This window comes from Schistocerca americana, chromosome 2, assembly GCF_021461395.2.
Source record: "Schistocerca americana isolate TAMUIC-IGC-003095 chromosome 2, iqSchAmer2.1, whole genome shotgun sequence".
Taxonomy (NCBI): Eukaryota; Metazoa; Arthropoda; class Insecta; order Orthoptera; family Acrididae; genus Schistocerca; species Schistocerca americana.
In genome coordinates, this window is record NC_060120.1 from 691,189,100 (window position 1) to 691,209,926 (window position 20,827).

A 20,827-nucleotide genomic window follows, 5' to 3' on the forward strand; every position below is an offset into this window, starting at 1 on the left:
ATCACCTTTTCTCCCCAAATATTAGTGAAAAAGATTTGAATCATTACCTCTTGACTGAGTATTACTACACTGATCTAAATAGGTGATTTCAGTTATGAGTTTGGGTAAATACAACTGTAAAATATTTTCCTGCATCTATGCATGCATGCAAACCAGATAACTGCCTCAAGGATCATGTAAAAGGACACCAAGCTCCCAATTACCTGGCTGCATATAATCCACAAACTTGCAGACTATCTACGCATAGCTCTGCAACTTTTGGAAAAAAAATTTAAAAGCCTAGCCTGAAATATTCATGTAGGATACTAACTTCTTGTTATGAAGACATAGGTAACAAAAACACACACAAGAGGTTAAATACTGATCACTATTAAATGGGACAAAACAACCAAGTGAGGCAGGTATGGTGAAAAGTGTGTTCGGTTGAGGAAGAGAACAAAAACGAGGGACAGTGGAACCTGTTCTCATGCACAATGAGCACTCAAGTGCATCGAACTGTTGTTACCGTATGAATAAGAAAATTTGTTTGACTTCCCATAGAATGAGAACCACCTACAGGGGAAAAAAGTGAATGAAAAACAGTCACAACTGGACAACTATTTCTCAAAATGAATTAAAGCAAATGAATATGTAGTACTGTGTATTTTAAGAGTGATTTTGTAAATAAGTTGTCCACCTCTAGTAATACATAAGTAATGCACTCGATTTTTAATGCGACTGGTAGCATGTTTTGTAAACAGAATAAATAAAAGTTTCAGGTTAAAAAAGGAAAGGTATTTTGTATTGACCATGTTCCTCAGTCAATCTTTTTTAGTCTCAGGTCCACATTAACCCAGATAATCAAGAGCTTGTTGTTTGTCTGGTTTCCAGTGACTTAGTGCACAAATACTATTGTTTACAATACACTTTGCGCACTTGGCATTCAGCAGTGATGTGCTACATTTAAATACAGTGGTGTCAGAGCAAGGGTTATTTAGAAGACCTGAAATATCGCATAGGAAACATTACAAAATAAGGGAAGGGTACAAAAACATCAAACTTACCACCAATCCACCAATTATGGTGAATCACACAGCTCAGAACTTAGAATAACATGTTGGAGAAGCAATCGTATGATTTCACCAACAATACAGATGCCAACAACTTCAATCTCATACACAGGTATGGACATGTGGGGTAGGGAATGGGATGGATGGATGGATGAGAGGAAGAGAGAGAAAGAGGGTGAAGAGAGAGAGAGGAAATGTAAAAATTTATATATAATGTTTCAATGTCATCTCATGGGCAACATTCTGCCACTAACGTAGGTATCAAAATTAGCTTAATAAAATATAATATAAAGCAAAATAGCTTTAAATAAATATTTATATTTTTGAGCAAAAGGTTAAGATAATCTACACTTCAGTATTACATCTGCTTTCTCACAGTTTTGAGGATACAAAATATCTTACTTCTTTGCATTATATAATATGCCATATTATTTTCCCTATGGGATGACAGGCAGTTGAGATAGAATTCTATTCTTACTCTGTGAGTTACAGAGTAATTAACACATGTACAAACAGCTTTGGTTCTTAAGGATAAAACATCTTTATCTATAAATGGAAGAACCACAACCATTATTTAAAATGTATCTAAACACAACAGTGTGAAATATATACAATTGGTACATTAAACTGTCTTTCTACTTATCATTCATAGCTTTTTCTTTACAGAATTCACACTGCATCTAAATGACAGCAGAAAACAGTTATCTAAGTACTCTACAACTAACCAAACTGATGGTACAGACTGAATACTAATAAATATCTTTTTTGTTGCATTTTACAACTAAAAACTAACAAATACATATCATTTGAACACAAACCCATAACACTTCTAGTATCTGATACAACTTATGGGTGACAGCTTTCTACATAGGGCATCTCAACATATATGAAAGCAACACAGCCACAAATAAGTCTAGTATATACAGCTATTATCACAAAGTACTGTTTGCTATGAAGAAACTGACATTTATTATTTTCATAAATTCTTTCTATTTTGAAGTAAATCTTGTAAACTGATATTTCACACTTCCGAGCAATTGTCAACAACATAATTCTTTATAGTAGTGTTGTGGTACTTCTCTCATCTTACTATAGTACAAAAATAATGGCATGGGAATTAAATTTCTGCAGTATTTCTGAAGACTGCAGTTACCTCTGCAATATAAACACAGATATCTCTTAAATATAAAATGAAATTTAAAATTAAGTATACAGCATAGACAGACTTTTGTTGAATTAAATTAATATACTTTCATCACATCCTGATTGATCAGCAGATGCAATCAATCCATGTGTACCATTTCACTCACATTTGCTCTTCACTGTTGCCATTATCATATTAGTCTGATGTATTAGGTACAAGGCACTAACAAAAACTGCATTTGCTCTGAAACAAGACACAATAAATACAATGTAAGACTGCTTATATTTGAAACCTGTACATTGAATTTAATGGCAGTACCCATTCCAGAATGCTGTGATTTCTAGATGCACAAATTATCAAAGCAATTACACTGACTTATTACCACCACCTTTATGACCATATTGTTTCAAGGTCTTTTCTTCCTTGACTTTTAAGAAGCTGCAGGTAACACACTTAATATACAGTCCAATCAAAACAGCAAAGGAAAGTAGTTTTAAAGGCATCATGTACTAATAGTGCATATTTAAATTTATAAAATCACTAGGTATGAACACTATAAAAGATCTATGTTATACTTTTTTTCTTATTATATAGTGCACGGATGGTTTGTTTGGACATTAAGGGTCAAAACAATAAGGGCATCAGTCCCTCAGTCATGAGACATTTCAACTGAAGTTAGTGATGTCAGCCAGATATTTGGTTGAATTACAGGAGTATGTAGGAGTGCCAAAATCTAGGCACTGAAAGCAATTCAGAAATAATTTCAAGAGAAATACAGGTACATGTGTCAGGCAGGAACAAAGGTCAGAGAATGAAGGGTCTCCTAAGGTTCATCTCTGGTGAGAGAGAAACACTACCGGCATCTAACATCCTGCCAAACCAAGTAAGGGTTAAGACAGTTACAGAGTAAAGGCTGCCTCCTAACTGAGGGATACATAATAACAAAAGTAAGACTATTGAGCATCAGTTTGCCCAACAATAATAAAATAAAGTGAGAGAAATAGTCAGGTCAAAAAGATGGGTGGGTCCAGGTGAGTGTCTTCTGAGATTCTGTATGCAATGGGTGCCGTACCTCCCACAGAAATTCCAGTCCAATACATGATAGTCAAAGCGTTAAAGAGGAGAATGGCACCCACTAGTCATCAAATTAACATCCCTAAAACAGAAAGAAAGATGTGGCAGAAAAACCAATTAAACAAGTTAAAAGCGCGACAACCAAGGCAGTTGGCAAAGGAGGCAAGGTCAAGTGTCTCAAACATCTAGCATCCGGTGGGAGATGCTGTCACCCCCACCACCCTGCCCCATCCTGAAAGAAGATTAAAATGTTCTATCTGAGAATACAGTGAAAACAAAGAGCCAATATTAGTGATGAGGAATCCAGAAGATGGTCCTTTGCCTGGAGAGCCAGAAGGAGGGGGCATTCCAAAATGTGAGCTGTGTGTGAAAGGCCCACAATCACAATGGTGAGGTGGTTCATTACATAAAATAAAATGAGAGGTTAATTTTGCCTATCTGGAGGTGACTAGGACAGTATTTTCCTTCAAAGGTGGAAATAGTGTGAAGTTTATTACAGAAGGCAGTGGCCATCACATGTTCATCTCAGAGTGAGGAGAGGTTTTATTGGTACCCACAAATCCGCAGCTGGGATCATCAAACTAAATGTTGGGCACGAACTTTCTTCTCTAGCCAAATGGTTGGCTATCTCATTCCCCAGGATATACACAGAACAAAGGTAACTGATCAGGCATTACAAAGTTGTCAGAGATAATGTCATGAATAGCTGACATCAGACAGCACAGGGTGACAAGGGTAACACCAATTAATAGCCTGGAGACAACTCACTGAGTCACTAAAAATTAAAACCCTGTTGAGGAAGCTCTGTGTAATAAAATGTAGGGCTCTTTTAAAGGCTATCAGCTTTGCTGTAAAAACACTTCACTTTCCCAGTAACAAATATTGTTCCTGACTGATTGGAGATGTGAAGCATATCCCATGTCATCTAGAGATGTCTGTGTAAATGATGGTAGCACCCTGATACTCCAGAACAACAAATGCCGATAGGTCATGGGGCTGACAAACTTTAGATCCTTGAAACAAATTGGTTCTAATTCATGGTCAGGTACTCACCAAGGGGAAGGGTGGGGCTAGCATCTTGTGATGGAACTGGGCCCAATAATTCTAAAGCTGAGGATGTCACTGAGCCATATATCTGGCAACCACAGTCAAACTAGGATGACATACGGAAGAGGGGTAATGGGAAGGAAGCAGACAGCAAGTTGTGGTTCTGCACACACTTTGAATTTAGTTTGCAAATATAGGGCAGCCACAAGTTTTTATCAAATATGAATCATAAAAATCTGGACTATCTTGGGTACCCAAGTACAGTTCTGGGTCAGAAAGGACAGTGGTATGATAGAAATGCATGACCCATATTTTTTCACAAAAGATTTTAAATCCATGAGGGGGGGAGGTGGAGGGGGGGGGAGGTGGGAGGTCTGAGTAGAAGCCCTTTGATTGGTGGAGGAGGAGGAGGATATTGGTGTTTAACGTCCCGTCGACAACGAGGTCATTAGAGACGGAGCACAAGCTCGGATTAGGGAAGGATATGGAAGGAAGTCGGCCGTGCCCTTTGAAAGGAACCATCCCGGCATTTGCCTGGAGGGATCTAGGGAAATCACGGAAAACCTAAATCAGGATGGCCGGACGCGGGATTGAACCGTCGTCCTCCCGAACGCGAGTCCAGTGTGCTAACCCTTTGATTGGTTCCTTGAAGATGGCGTTCAGCCAAGGCTACCGATGTGGAGCAGATTTGGAGCTATACCAATAAAAAAGTTGTTGTCGCACAGCATGAGGGCAACCACTGGCCCAATGCTGAGGGGTCTGAATGATGTACGAACTCTACACTGAGACAACCAGTGGGATAAAAATTGATGAATAAAAGCTGGCGGGGAGCCTCAAAAGCCCCAGTCATGGATGGTAAGTAAAATTGTGATGGCGCACAGCAGTGTCATGCACCTTATGTAGGCAAAGAAGACAGCAGTAATGTGTTGGCATTCAAGCTTGTCAGATAGCTATTTCCAAACTAACAAAATGATCAACTGTGGCTCACCCCTGTAGGAAACCACAATGGTAGGGGGACAAAAAGCCCCGCAATTTGAGAACCCAGTATAATCATCTGTCTAACATTCTTTCAAACAATTTGTAAGTACACCAATTTGTGAAGTATGTTGGTAAGGCTAACCAGTCAAAAGCTGTTGATGGACGTGGTGTTTCTGCCTCGCCACTGTCAGGAGAAAATATCTCCTAGCCAAACAGGTTGAAGATCTGAGTAGATGAGTCTTTAAATAACATTCAGATGTTAGATAATCCACTTAGAAATAGCATCAGGGCCTATGGCCACAACGTGTGAAAGTCAAGGGCTAGTAGTCATAAAGGTTCGTATACAACTCAGCTGAGAGGAGGTAAAAGAGGGAGATGTTTTCAACATGTCTTATATGCTTTTGAAAGTTCACTCAGTAAGAAGAGAACAGTGACATTGTCAAAGTTGGTACAAGGAGTTCAGCAAGAACTAGTGCATCAGCAGAAAAATACCACAATGAAGGAAGAGACCCTGTGATTCAGGTGATCACAATGGAGGCTTCGCCCACAACCTTCTCTATGCAGGCTGAAAGAGAGGGGGTGAAGATGGCATCAGAGGCACACTTCTGGCAGCTGGCTTTTCAAAGAGCTCACCATGGTAATTGATCTTTCAGGCAGTGACAAGGAAATGACAGAATCAGCAGAAAGTGATCGCCGTCACAAAGATTACCGAGGAGATCATTTTAGCGAAGCCATGAGATTGGAGGAAATGATTGTAAGGTCAATATCTGAGAAGGAGCCATGGGTGGCACTGAATTAGGTAAGAGTACTGTCACTGAGGAGACACCGATCAAGATCAGAAAGAAACTGGTCAATCAGAAGGCCACTACCAGATGACATGATTCTTCCCCATAGTGAGTGGTGCGCACTGTGGGATTAAGGAGGTCATCTCAAAGTATTTAAGTGCATTGCCTGAGAGTAAATAAAGGTTATAAATGGTGAATACTGGGGTCATTCATGCTTTCACTGCTACTGCTTCCAATATGGTATGGAGCAGAATTCAACCACTGATGACATATGTGAGAACCGATTTACTGTCCACTCAACATGCTCTCTTGGGGTCAGTACAGTTTGGACAGAATTCACGGTACTTCAAAGAGTTGAAGAATGATTAAAACAGATAACAGACCAAGAGAAAATTATCTGTTGTTGTTGTTGTTGTGGTGGTGGGTGACAGCAATACCCATTGCAGTTCCAGAGAATTATCACGTTAAGGGCAGCCTAGTTAGATGTGGAGGGCCCACAGGACTGTGTGGGAGCTCTGGCACCTCCGAGATTGCCAGAGTAGCCTTATCCTGAGATTTATTCCCTTTCTCTTTCCCTACTTTTTATGGTTGAGAATATTGACAAGATTTATCTGCTGTGGACATAGGAAATAAAGAAGAGCATGCAGATCTGGGGCACGCTCGAGATTTACAGGAAAAAGAGTTTCTGAAAGAGAGGCATATCACTGGTGGATACTGGAGGAGAATGGTGCTTTCCTGACCAGTTGTAGGGAGTCAAGATTTCCACGGATGGTGCTCCAAGAACTGCAAAAACAGTGGGCCTACCATTTCATGATCTAATTTACACATGGAATTACTGACGCCTGATGTAAAGTGAGGGAATTATTTTAGTACACCATAGATTATCACTCTTTGCATCACTTGCGTTAATTTTCAATGATTTTAGAATGTAATCTAATTGTGGTCATTATTTCTTAATAACAGATACTTCAGAAGACTGAATAAATACTTGATCTCTTAAAATATCACCTATACATCAAACCAAAATCCTTTTAGGACCACAAGTAAGAAAAAACCCACAAGGAAGAAAAAACCCTCAGATAGAGCAAAGTAATTGGTCCCTGACTATTAGCTGCAGCTGTTGCAAATGACATATGTTGCAGAACTGAACAAAATTGTTTCAGTTTTCAAATATACTATGTTTAAAATCACACTCTTTGTCTATTAGTGACCCTTTTTTCTCTAAATATTCAAATTCAATTTCAAGCAGTCTTTTAGAATTCACGTAAATCTTTTTCATTTATTAAAAATTGTAATTGTGTCGTTAAGTTCTGCCAATGATGAGTTTGTGAGAATGTTCAGTTCCTACACAACAAATGTAGTAACATTAATTTATCCATAATAAAAATGGTTGAGACCAAGGAATAACATACTTTAATCTACATTTGGAATACTGCCAATATTGCTTCAGTATGGTCTGGTTGGCAATAAGTTCCCTATGAAATATGGCCCACATTATCTGTCATTGTGATTGATTCTGCCAAGGCTGGCAGAGTCCTTCAGCCTGTCATGCTAACCCCCCCCCCCCCCCCCCCCCCCACACACACACACACACACACAGGGGTGAATTATGATGAGAATGACCTTTGGACAGTTTTTTTTATAAACCACTCACACACATGAATGTATTTACACTCACAGAAATGGAAAGTCTTGCACCATGAAAATTTTATGCAAATGCTACCACACTCATCCTCCATTATTTCCATGCCTGTGGGATATGTTGATTAAAATTTTATCCTTATGCAAGTTTATTTTCAGTACAGAAATACGCCATTCCTACAGATGGAGAATTGTGAGAGTACATGATGGCTATTGGGTGTCTCAGGTTTCAGGAGTTTTTCAGGTTGAGATCACAGCTCAGCATTCTCAGAGAATAAGCATGTGCAGTTTGTCACCAAGCTGTCATACACTGAAAAAGCTGGAATCACTGGCATAAAGGGGGCATGACAGAATCATAACAACAGATCACACATACAGTCAGCAGGAGTGCAATGGCTCCAGAACGAGTGGTACAAGATGGACTCAGCACAACAAGTGGCAAGATGAGTACACGCAGGTCTTTCCAGAAGGACTGCATCATGAGAAGATGTTAGGACTGACTCTAAGGAACAGATGGATGACAACAATCGAAATCCAGACAGAGGTTATACACAGTGTGGCACCACAAACTACATGACAAATTACTGGAAGCTGGGTTGAGACCTCAAATTACCACTCTTAGTTTACTACCAACACCTACCACAATCCAGCCCAGAACAATTTCCCTTGGCACACTTCTTGCACATTTCTGTGATATTTTGTTGTAAATACCGTATACCTGGTTTGAGCTCAAATGTGCTGCCACCAAGAACCAGTAATTGAGCTAAACTGGCTTTCAACAGTGAACAGGATTCATCCTTACTCTCTATCCCTACTACAGTGCTAATGATACCATCACAAACACACTTGTTTGTGTAAATTGTAATGGTATGAATCTCACAAAATAACATACTTGGAACTTCACTTCATACAGTCACTATGTTACACTTTCGAGGGCTACAAAGAAAAAGTGGTCACTTGGTTCAATTGCATGGCTACCAGTTCTATTTCACCACTATCCAAAAACAGTGGTCCACTGTTAGCACAATGCTAGTCACAGTTGATTTTTCTTCCAGTTGAACTATGACCTACACATGCTCTAACTTCCTTGGCAGTTTTTTCATGGTACTGGCACATGTGTAGGTGTGATTACATGAACATGATACAGAACTAAAGTAGAAATTATTCAAGCACTATCACAACAAGAAGCTCAACATCCTGCACTCACCAACTCTATGAGGTAATGATTGCATATCCACAATTTCCTAGTTGCTGACATATTATAGTCATCTTTCTGGAGGATATCAATTCTTTTGAGCTTAAGTTTCAAGCAAACTTATTTGTAAACAAACCTTGGAACATTGATTTGATTGGTTCTACTGCTGATAATGTGACAGCAATAAATGCTATTATCGAAAGTAGATAAAAGAAATCCAACGTGCTTTTGTTTATGCAGGACGTGGTGCTCGGAAGAGAAATTTAAAAACAGGTAAATGCATTAAATGAAGAAACTAATGAAATAAAAATAAATAAAAATAAATTTTTAGAAGTCGCTACTAACCTCTGTTATATTTAACAGAGGTTAATAGCGACTTCTAAAAAGTCACATGCTGACATTCATACACTATTCTCAATAACGATATTCAGAGGAAAAGTCATTTTTACAATAATAATAATAATAATAATAATAATAACAATTTTGTGTGTCTCTATGGCTTGGCGCAAGTATTTCAATTGGATGCCACATCAGCAACTTGTGTTTCCCTAACCCACCCCAGTTATCCAACCAGGGAAAGGGGACCTACAGTTTAATGTAGAGTATGGATCATGTGTCATTTCTGGTGACTGCTCGCACTGCTGGGAGGTGAAGACTAAGTTAAATCAAAGACTGAAAAATTTGTGGTCTGATCAGGAATGACCCTCCAACCTTACAGTTTCCGGGCAAACACTTTACCACTAGACCATCAGCCCAACAGTTTTGTAGTTATTCCCCATAAAGTACACACAGACTTCGTGATTCCCAAGGCAACATTTATGCTACAAATTTAAAGAGCCAAGTTCAGTCCTTAGTCATGTGATTTTTGTTTCTGGAACTTGTGCAATATTCCCCATTGTACTTCTGACAAAATAAAATTAAATTACCAGTCACTTAATCTGGCTTAATGAGTCAGCTCAAAGTTTGAAGCAAGCCTAGGGTCTAAGATAAATATATGTTGAGAGAGAGACAGATAGATATGTAATTAAAACAGACAGACGCAGAGAGAGAGAGAGAGAGAGAGAGAGAGAGAAGATACTGACTTCAACACATCTTTGTTACTTTTTCCCCAACTATTCACTTCTCCCTGCCCTCTTCCCCTCCATCAATCCACCAACTTTCCCTTAGAGCTCATCTCGAAAAATTGATTGGATATATATATATATATATATATATATATATATATATATATATATATATATATACAAAGATGATGTGACTTACCAAACGAAAGTGCTGGCACGTCGATAGACACACAAACAAACACAAACATACACACAAAATTCAAGCTTTCGCAACAAACTGTTGCCTCATCAGGAAAGAGGGAAGGAGAGGGAAAGACAAAAGGATGTGGGTTTTAAGGGAGAGGGTAAGGAGTCATTCCAATCCCGGGAGCGGAAAGACTTACCTTAGGGGGAAAAGGGACAGGTATACACTCGCGCGCGCGCGTGCACACACACACACACACACACACACACACACACACACACACACAGACCCAAGCAGACATTTGTAAAGGCCAGTCGAGGTGGAAGTACATAAGGCAAAGATGTTGAATGACAGGTGAGGTATGAGCGGTGGCAACTTGAAATTAGCGGAGGTTGAGGCCTGGCGGGTAATGAGAAGAGAGGATATACTGAAGGGCAAGTTCCCATCTCCGGCGTTCTGACAGGTAGGTGTTAGTGGGAAGTATCCAGATAACCCGGACAGTGTAACACTGTGCCCAGATGAGCTGGCTGTGCACCAAGGCATGTTTAGCCACAGGGTGATCCTCATTACCAACAAACACTGTCTGCCTGTGTCCATTCATGCGAATGGACAGTTTGTTGCTGGTCATTCCCACATAGAAAGCTTCACAGTGTAGGCAGGTCAGATGGTAAATCACGTGGGTGCTTTCACACGTGGCTCTGCCTTTGATCGTGTACACCTTCCGGGTTACAGGACTGGAGTAGGTGGTGGTGGGAGGATGCATGGGACAGGTTTTATACCGGGGGCGGTTACAAGGGTAGGAGCCAGAGGGTAGGGAAGGTGGTTTGGGGATTTCATAGGGATGAACTAAGAGGTTACAAAGGTTAGGTGGACAGCGGAAAGACACTCTTGGTGGAGTGGGGAGGATTTCATGAAGGATGAATCTCATTTCAGGGCAGGATTTGAGGAAGTCGTATCCCTGCTGGAGAGCCACATTCAGAGTCTGATCCAGTCCTGGAAAGTATCCTTCCACATTTGGGGCACTTTTGGGGTTCTTCTGTGGGAGGTTCTGGGTTTGAGGGGATGAGGAATGAAACTCGTCTAGCTTGAAGGGGGAAATCAGATGGTGCTATGGTTGGCCCGCTAGATGGCGCTCCCATAGGTCAAACGGATATCAAGTGCGTTTTTTTAAATAGGAACCCCCATTTTTTATTACATAATCGTGTAGTATGTAATGAAATATGAATGTTTTAGTTGGACCACTTTTTTCGCTTTGTGATAAATGGCACTGTAGTAGTCACAAACGTACAAGTACGTGGTATCACGTAACATTCCGCCAGTGTGGATGGTATTTGCTTCACGATACATTACCCGTGTTAAAATGGACCGTTTACCAATTGCAGAAAAGGTCAATATCATGTTGATGTATGGCTATTGTGATCAAAATGCCCAACGGGCGTGTGCTATGTATGCTGCTTGGTATCCTGGACAACATCATCCAAGTGTCCGGACCGTTCGCCCGATAGTTACATTATTTAAGGAAACAGGAAGTGTTCAGCCACATGTGAAATGTCAACCATGACCTGCAACAAATGATGATGCCCAAGTAGGTGTTTTAGCTGCTGTCGCGGCTAATCCGCACACCAGTAGCAGACAAACTGCGCGAGAATCGGGAATCTCAAAAACGTCAGTGTTGAGAATGCTACATCAACATCGATTGCACCCATACCATATTTCTATGCACCAGGAATTGCATGGCAACAACTTTGAACATCGTGTACAGTTCTGCCACTGGGCACAAGAGAAATTACGGGATGATGACAGATGTTTTGCACACGTTCTATTTAGCAACGAAGCGTCATTCACCAACAGCGGTAACGTAAATCAGCATAATATGCACTATTGGGCAACGGAAAATCCACAATGGCTGCAACAAGTGGAACATCAGCGAGCTTGGCGGGTTAATGTATGGTGGGGCATTATGGGAGGAAGGATAATTGGCCCCCATTTTATCGATGGCAATCTAAATGGTGCAATGTATGCTGATTTCCTACGTCATGTTCTACCGATGTTACTACAAGATGTTTCACTGCATGACAGAATGGTGATGTACTTCCAACATGATGGATGTCTGTCACATGCAGTTGAAGCGGTACTCAATAGCATATTTCATGACAGGTGGATTGGTCGTCGAAGCACCATACCATGGCCCGTACATTCACCGGACCTGATGTCCGCGGATTTCTTTCTGTGGGGAAAGTTGAAGCATATTTGCTATGGTGATCCACCGACAACACCTGACAACATGCGTCAACGCATTGTCAAATGCATGTGCGAACATCACGGAAGGCCAAATACTCGCTGTTGAGAGGAATGTCGTTACACGTATTGCCAAATGCATTGACGCTGACGGACATCATTTTGAGCATTTATTGCATTAATGTGGTATTTACAAGTAATCACACTGTAACAGCATGCGTTCTCAGAAATGATAAGTTCCCAAAGGTACATGTATCACATTGGAACAACTGAAATAAAATGTTCAAACGTACCTACGTTCTGTATTTTAATTTTAAAAAAACCTACCGGTTACCAACTGTTCATCTAAAATGGGGGTTCCTATTTAAAAAAAACACAGTTTGTATCCATTTGACTTATGGCAGCGCCATATAGCGGGCCAACCATAGTGCCATCTGGATTTTTCATTTGATGCTTATTTCTTGAGATATTTGGCCTGGTCACGATTAATGGACCACCCTGTGTATATACAGACTTTCTGACTCAACACATCATTGCTGTAGTTTTTGAATGGTTACTGAAAACACCTCGTCAATAGTGAGGCGATGATCAGGAAGACTGTCAACAATAACAATGTCTTCATTCTTTGAGATGGTAAAAAATACATAGCAGTTCTGCTTAACTAAAGTGCGCGTCATATATCTTGGCGGCCGAGTTTAGGTTCGTTCTGCGCATCTGACGTCACAAAACACAGTCAGCCAATGAACAGAGAACGACGTTGCCAGATCTAGACTGCAGTGCAGAGCACGGACGAGTGTCTCCAGTTTTAGAAACGTTCTGTCATAAATAAAGTAATAGAACAAAAACAATGTCTTGATAGCAGACTTTCTTTTATAGAAAGTTTGGAAAAAGCATTCTTTATACCAATTGCTTCATATTCTATTAATTAATTAAACCAAACAAGCAATAAGACTCCTAATTCAGGCGATAGCAAGGAAAGGTGTTTGTTTCAATCTCACGAACTGCTTTTTCGCAATAAAGAAGAGCGGTAATTGTTTATTTCCTACTGTACTTCGACGAAGCGTGAGTAATTCATAGTCATACCAACAGTGTTTATAAGTAGTTGCGTGAGGTGTTAGAGTCCTTATGGAGTTACACTGTTCGATGAGCTGAGGTAGCGGAACGGTTAAGGTGTTCAGCTGCCAAGTGAAAGGTTACAAGTTCAAACCTTGTGCGGTGCTTAATATTTTCTTTATTTAAAAACAATATTGGAGTGCCTTACTTCACGAATTTTATTCGTTTGAATGAAATTTCTAGTGTTTTGCCTCTTCATTAACTTTTTCGCTGCTGCAGACACGTGCTCCCCGCATTCCGCGCTGTGCGCGATTTTGTCATCACTGCACTTCTCGCCTGTGCAGACACATGGTGTTCCCACTGCTTTGACACACTTATCATTCGATTTCACAAAAACTATTTGGCCAAAAAATTTGATTTTTACACGTCTTCTTGACTGATACCTTCCCCCCATAAATGACTTAATTTTGTTTTGATGTGCAGCATTAAATGTAGTAAACCATTGCACGAAATTTTGAAGAGTTTGCAGAGGTAAAGTCCATAGCGTATACTTTCCGTATGGTCGATTTTAGTTGCCACAATGTTGAGAATGAAATGTGGACAAGATACCTAAATTTCATATAATATTTACTGTATAACAATATCTCATTTAATTTAAGTACCACATAGGTGTCGTATGTAATATTGAGAAATATTCCGTCTTTCGCGACTGTAATAAAAGTTTTATTTACACAGGGCGCGTTTGGCTTTATTTTAAAGCACTTCCATCGGTGAAAGGTATGGCACATACACAATGGTATTCATGTTCTATTTCTTGTTTTTGTTCCACAGTCGCAGTTTTACCAATGGTATTGAAATATATCCCTCTTCTGCAACTGTAATAAGCGACTTATTTAGACCAGACGCGTTTATCTCTTTTGAAGCATCATAAGAGGACTGTATTTTGTGTCCTCCATTGCCAAGTCACCTTTCGTAGTTTTGTGCTGTGGTAGCACAATATTCAACGTTTGTGTTGGCTCATCAGTGTTTTAGCAAATAAATGCTGTTTGTGTGTGCCACACACAAAATTATATTTGACATAACTCTGAGCACTTCACTGACAGACGGTATATTCAAGTCCTAATGTTTTTGTAAGTCCACAGTTTTGTTTAATGTATTTTGTCTACTTCCTTTTGATTGATTGAAGTGCTTTAAAATAAAGCCAAACGCGCCCAGTGTAAGTAAAACTTTTGTTACAGTCGTGAAAGGTGGAATATTTCTCAATATTACATACGACACTTATGTGGTACTTAAATTAAATGAAATATATAGGTATCTTGTCCACATTTCATTCTCAACATTGTGGCAACTAAAATCGACCATCCGGAAAGTATACTCTATGGACTTTACCTCTGCAAACTCTTCAAAATTTCGTGCAATGGTTTACTACATTTAATGCTGCACATCAAAACAAAATTAAGTCATTTATGGGGGGAAGGTATCAGTCAAGAAGATAGGTAAAAGTCTAATTTTTGAGCCAAATAGTTTTTGTGGAATCGAATGATAAAGAGTGTCAAAGCAGTCGGAACACAATGTGTCTGCACAGGCAAGCAGTGCAGTGACAAAATCGCCCTCAGCGCGGAATGCATGGAGCACGTCTTTGTAGCAGCGAAAGGGTTAATGCGGCCATGGTGGCTTTACTTCATGAACTGCGCGCTCCCCCCTAAACATAAGCTTGCGAACTATGCTATACTACGGCGCTGCTTCTCTTGGAGCGTGCGTCGTGTGCAACTGGCAACGCAGCAATCTCCCGCGTCTAGGCGGGCATGCGCGAGCCGCCAAGATAAAAGAATTGAACTATAGAGTATGGAGCAGTAATGTCACACAGAACAATATGGAAGGTCAGAAACAGGAGTGTTACACTATCCTATGAAAGAACCTACTGAAGCAGGAACAGAGAGATACGTAAATTACGTAATTAAATTCTGACTTTGAAAACCCTAAAGACAGTAGATAGGAAGATGTTTAGGAAAATTTTGGGTTGCGGAAAGACAAGAGGAAGATCAGTGTGGGAAAGTTTGAGAACAGTAATAATACGTTCTGAAAAAAGTGCCAATGGTAGAAATAATGTCATCAACAGTTGAAAATATTTTTAATATATATAAATATCACAAAATAGAACTTACTGTCCCTCCTTGAAGTATTCCTTCAATGTGTTGCTGAAACGTTTTGAGAATTTAACAAATTCTCGTTTCCTCTGTTCCAATGCTTGCTTCCCTGTGCTACCAGGGATGAAGCCTGCTACTTCATTCACAGCATCTAAAAGTTTCTTAATAGCACTAGCTATTTCCCTGGAAAAAAAAAATTGAAATTACAACAAATAGCAAAACTCCCACATAGAAAACCCAAACAATGTGAACTTCTGTTACAGGATATGTGGAGAAAAAACACTATGTAACTTACCAAATCAAAAGCCAAACCACATGAAATAAAATCAGAATATCTTCACAAGTGCATTCTGAGATAAGAAAAAGGACGCATCAGGAAGGAATTATATGAACGGGACGGAAATTGTTGGATGTGATGTATATGTACAGACAAACAAATAGTTACAATTTCAGAAAAATGAGATGATTTATTGATAACAATTAGGCATTGACTGATAAGAGTTGTTGAATGTCCTCCTGAGGGATATCATACCAAACTCTGACCCACTGACACATTACATCATCAAAATTCCCAAGGTGGCTGGATGGCTGTGCCTATAATGCTCCAAATGTTCTCTATTGGGGAGGGATCTAGCAACCTTGTTGGCCAACACAGAGTTTGGCAAGCATGACAACGTGCAGTACTAACTCTCACCGTGTGCAGGTGGGCATTAGCTTGCTGAAATGTAAGCCCAGGATGGCTTGCCATGAAGGGAAACAGAACAGAGCATAGAATATCATCAACATACCACTAGGCAGTAAATGTGCCATGGATGACAACCAAAGGCATTCTGCTGTGTAAAAAGAATGGCACTCCCGACCATCACTCCTGCCTGTCAGGCCGTGTGGCAGCGACAGTGAAGTTGGTATCCACCGTTATCTAGGTCAAGTTTGACTTGGTTAGATTAGTCTTCAGTGACGAGTTCCATTTTCAACTGTGCTCCAATGACCAGTGAAGACTTGTCTGGAGATGCCCTGGACAGTGGTGGGATACCAACAACATGAGTGATGGTCTAGGATGGCATTTCATTTCATAGCAAGACCCCTTTGGCTGTCATCTGTGGCACCCATACAGCATAGTGATATGTCAATGATATTCTACACTCAATTTTGTTGCCATTCACCGCAAGCCATCCTGGACATAATTTTCAGCAAGGCAATGCATGCCCACACGTGGTGAGAGTTTCTACTGCTGGTCTTCATGCTTGCAAAATGCTACTTTGGCCAGCAGCGTATTCAGATCCCTCCCTAACTGAGAGAGTATGGAGCATTATGTGCAGGGCCCTCCAACCATACATGAGGATTTTGACGATCTAACATGGGAATTGGACAGAATTTGGCACGATCTCCCTCCGGAGCATATCCAAAAACTATCCATCAATGCCAAACCAGATAACTGCTTGCATAAGGGCCAGAAGTGGACAAACACATTGTTGACTTGTTCAATTTGTGAAGCTCTCTCTCTTAAATAAATCATACTTTTTTTTTGAAATTGTAATCATTTATTTATCTGTCCATGTACATCACATCTGCCGATTTCCATCCCATTCAGATAATTCCTTTGGGTTGCTTGCCCCCCCCCCCCCCCCTGCCACCCCCTGACTGTATTTCACACAACCATTCAGCACAAAGCTAGCCCAGGAATGAAAATCCTTGCCCCAAATACGTAAAATAGCAGCAAAACAAAAGAGTGAAGACAAACTGTTTTGCGTGACCTAATTGTGCCTCTTTAAACAATTGTTAAAAACATGATAACAGCAGCAAATAATGTTAGAAACTGCTCAAGCAGTTTGGTGTCACAACAACAAAACTGAATTGGTCTATTGAGGACCAGCATCATAGATTGTATCAGGGAGTAACTAAAATGTTCGCACAATTTTTCAAGGACTATTACATATGTGCAAGTGAGAATAAAGTTCCAGTAAAGCTGTTATTCCAGCCCCATTCCATCTCTTTCCCCCTCTTTTTGTGGCACCTCCACCTCCCTTACACTATTATTTACACAAGTGCTACCCTTTTCCTTTGCTCATTTGACCCTACTGTCTTACTCACTGTCCTGACCACATAAGTTGACTCTTCCAACTCAACTTCATCCCTTTCACTGTCCTCAAACTGTTATATTTTGTTGTACAATAGTTTAATGTTTTTCTACCCACATTTCCATTAAAATATTAATTCTTCCATCATTTTTTACTTGGGTCTGTATTACTTCTTGCAAACAATTGTTAATCACAACTAGTATTTACTTCCTCCTCCCTGCATATTTTAATGTAAAATCTGACAAAACATCTACCCTTTTCCCCTACCTCTTCCTTCTGTCCTCAACCCAAAGAAGATAACTGTAATTTCAATAGAAAGGTCTCCCTTGAGTGCTCTACTTGTTCCTTAATATCTGATCCACGGGGAGATTTATTTCCTCGAATGGAGACCTCCCAATCCATTTTTTTTTTCATTATATTATAGAACACACAATGAAATTTAATTATTAAATCAGAACATCATATGACACATAATCCCTTTTCTGTTACTCCTTCATGTGCAGTTACAAGCTACCACTCCCTCCTCAGTCCCTCTATCAATTATTCAGACCCGTCTGTCAGCAGTTATAAACTAAATTGCTCAAAACAGCACTGCCCTTATGACTTGCACAGTTTGTATTTTTTTAATGAGAAATCACTGTGTACAACCACCTATGTAACATAAATTAAACTCCCATTTTAGTGCAGATCACTAGTGTGCACTGTGTCTCCAGTCGTGAAGCAGGGACAATGGGGCTCCTGTACACAGCAATCTTTCGATATTTCTTGAAAAGTAACTTCTGGTTAGGACAGTGCACAAATTGGCACTTTACAGCAAGAATGGTTATCACAAAGGGAAGGTGCCCACCAAATTGGTGTGTACCACAGCAACTTCATTCAAACATTCACCTGCTATCAGGAGGCACAAAACTTTGAACTGCTGTCTCATACTGGTTATATGTGATGGACAGTACTGCCTGCAAATTATGACTTGGTAGGCAACCAGAGCAGAATACAACTGAACTGTGTGTTGCCTATTTGAAACAACTCTGAGGGTTATGCTGACCCAAACTGTACGTAATCCTCTCCACACTATCAATTTGGTTTTTGTGGTCCATTTCAAACAACAGTAACCACACTCCCTCCTCCCCCAAATCACAATGGTGTGTGAAGAAGTTGGGCAATGGAACACCAAAAATCAAACCTGGATCAATGCTATCAGGTTCCTTTCACTGATGAATGCAACATTGCCCAACAACTAACTATCATTGTACAAGAGTATGGAGGCAGCCTGTTACTGATGCATGTCTCAGGAATACAGTCCTACAGGTTCAGCAAGGAGATGATTCAATCATGTTTTGGAATAGTACCACACACTGATCGGACACATTTCATCACAAATGAAGGCTGTGTAGTATCAGGCCAGACTATCCAACCCACTGTTCTGCCCTATAGTCAGCAATTTGATGTTGGAGGTAACTTTCAAGACAATAATGCACAAGCACATGAATAAGCTTATGAACACCTTCCTCCAGGAGGCTAGGTCCAACCAAATGGGATGTCCTGTGCTGCATGCAGACATGAATCCAATTAAGCATACTTCGAGACCAACTGAAAGTTGCAGTGTGTTGTCTCAGGAGTCCTTTTCACATTCTGGAAAACTCAAGAGTAGCAACCAAAGAACGATCAGACTTCTGTAACACCTAGCCCATCGTGTGAACAACATTCCAATGAGGATCCGAAGTGTATTAGAATGCAAAGAGTGGAGCAACATAGCACTGAATGTTACCAGCAGCACATTTTTATTTTAAAAATGTACGCTAACAGACTACCTTTACTTTAGTTTTTTCGTTTCACAGAAAAGCTGTTCTTTTAGTTTCATAAAAATTATTTTTGATTTAAGACTCCACACATTCCCAGATAGGCAGGTTGTGAAAACTGTTACTAAGCATTTTATTTCCCGTTATAACATATGTATAAAGATCACTCTTTCAAAGCTAATTACACATTTCACATAGAGGGCGTGTTGAGCCGCAGACAGGCACAACGAAAAAGATTGCCAAAATATTTAAGTTTTTGCACATAGTCCTTCTTTTTTTAAAAAAATGCACAGACACAAATCACACACGCATGACCACTGCTTCCAGGTACTGGAGCCCAACTGCTATTGCATCTGACATGAGCAATAATTTGCTGGAGTGGATGTTGGAGGTAAGGGAGGCAGCATGAGGTAGGGAGGCACAGCAGGTTGGCGATTGGAGAAGGTGCTGTGCTACCTGTTGTGGCATGCAGGGACTTGTGGGAGCATGCAGGGATATGGTGGGAACAGTAGAGGGCTGCTAGGTGTTGGGAGCATGTGCTTGGGAGAGGAGAGGAGGGTGAAGGGGGGGGGGGGGCAGGAGGAGGGGAGGAGGGAGAACAGATTGGGGAGAGAAGGGAAGTGGAGAAAGGGAGAAGACAAGTAAAAACATTGGTGGGATAGAACGCATGTATAGTGTTGAAGTGGAAGCATGAGAGTGAATAGGCAGGTGGAGGACAGGTGTTATTCCTTCCTGGACTTTCCATTGCTTAGTTACACATTTGCTTCACATCCCACCTGGAATATTTCCTGCTATGTAGTCCAATTTACTTATAATTTTTTTAAATCAAAGTATGTTCTGCATTTTAAACTCACTTGATGGTCTCCAAAAAAGTTTTCCGGTCAGTAATTTCATCTGGAATTCTGCTCAATATTCTCTTCAACGCAGCAGACTTACGATTTAGTTCTTGGAATGCATCCTCTGATCGTGTAAGTCGATATTCAACCACTGAAATTAGAAAACATCATTCTTTGCTAACACGTAAAACCAAAATAAATAATACAAAAGTTTCTGGGTTTTCCAGTGCATGAAAGTGCTAAGAGTTTAGACATTTTCTCAAATAGCAGTTCTGACATTCTACGTTATATCAGGGTGTACTTTGTAACAAATGCTAAAAAGGCATCTACATCTACATTTATACTCCGCAAGCCACCCAACGGTGTGTGGCGGAGGGCACTTTACATGCCTCTGTCATTACCTCTCTTTCCTGTTCCAGTCACGTATGGTTCGTGGGAAGAATGACTGCTGGAAAGCCTCAGTGCGCACTCGAATCTCTCTAATTTTACATTCGTGATCTCCTCGGGAGGTATAA

The 20,827-nt window shown here is 40.2% G+C and overlaps 1 protein-coding gene across 1 annotated transcript in view; it reads right to left on the minus strand.

Annotated features, from left to right (window-relative positions):
* Positions 1–1,347: 1,347 nt before the first annotated feature.
* Positions 1,348–20,827, minus strand: part of LOC124595150 (programmed cell death protein 10) — a 40,439-nt gene continuing 20,959 nt past the window's right edge. The window contains exons 3-5 of the mRNA XM_047133754.1: positions 20,331–20,463; positions 15,618–15,782; positions 1,348–2,436 (exon numbers count right to left, since the gene is read on the minus strand). Coding sequence (XP_046989710.1) covers positions 2,352–2,436; positions 15,618–15,782; positions 20,331–20,463 — 383 coding nt within the window. The 3' untranslated portion in view covers positions 1,348–2,351. The remainder of the gene's footprint in view (positions 2,437–15,617; positions 15,783–20,330; positions 20,464–20,827) is intronic.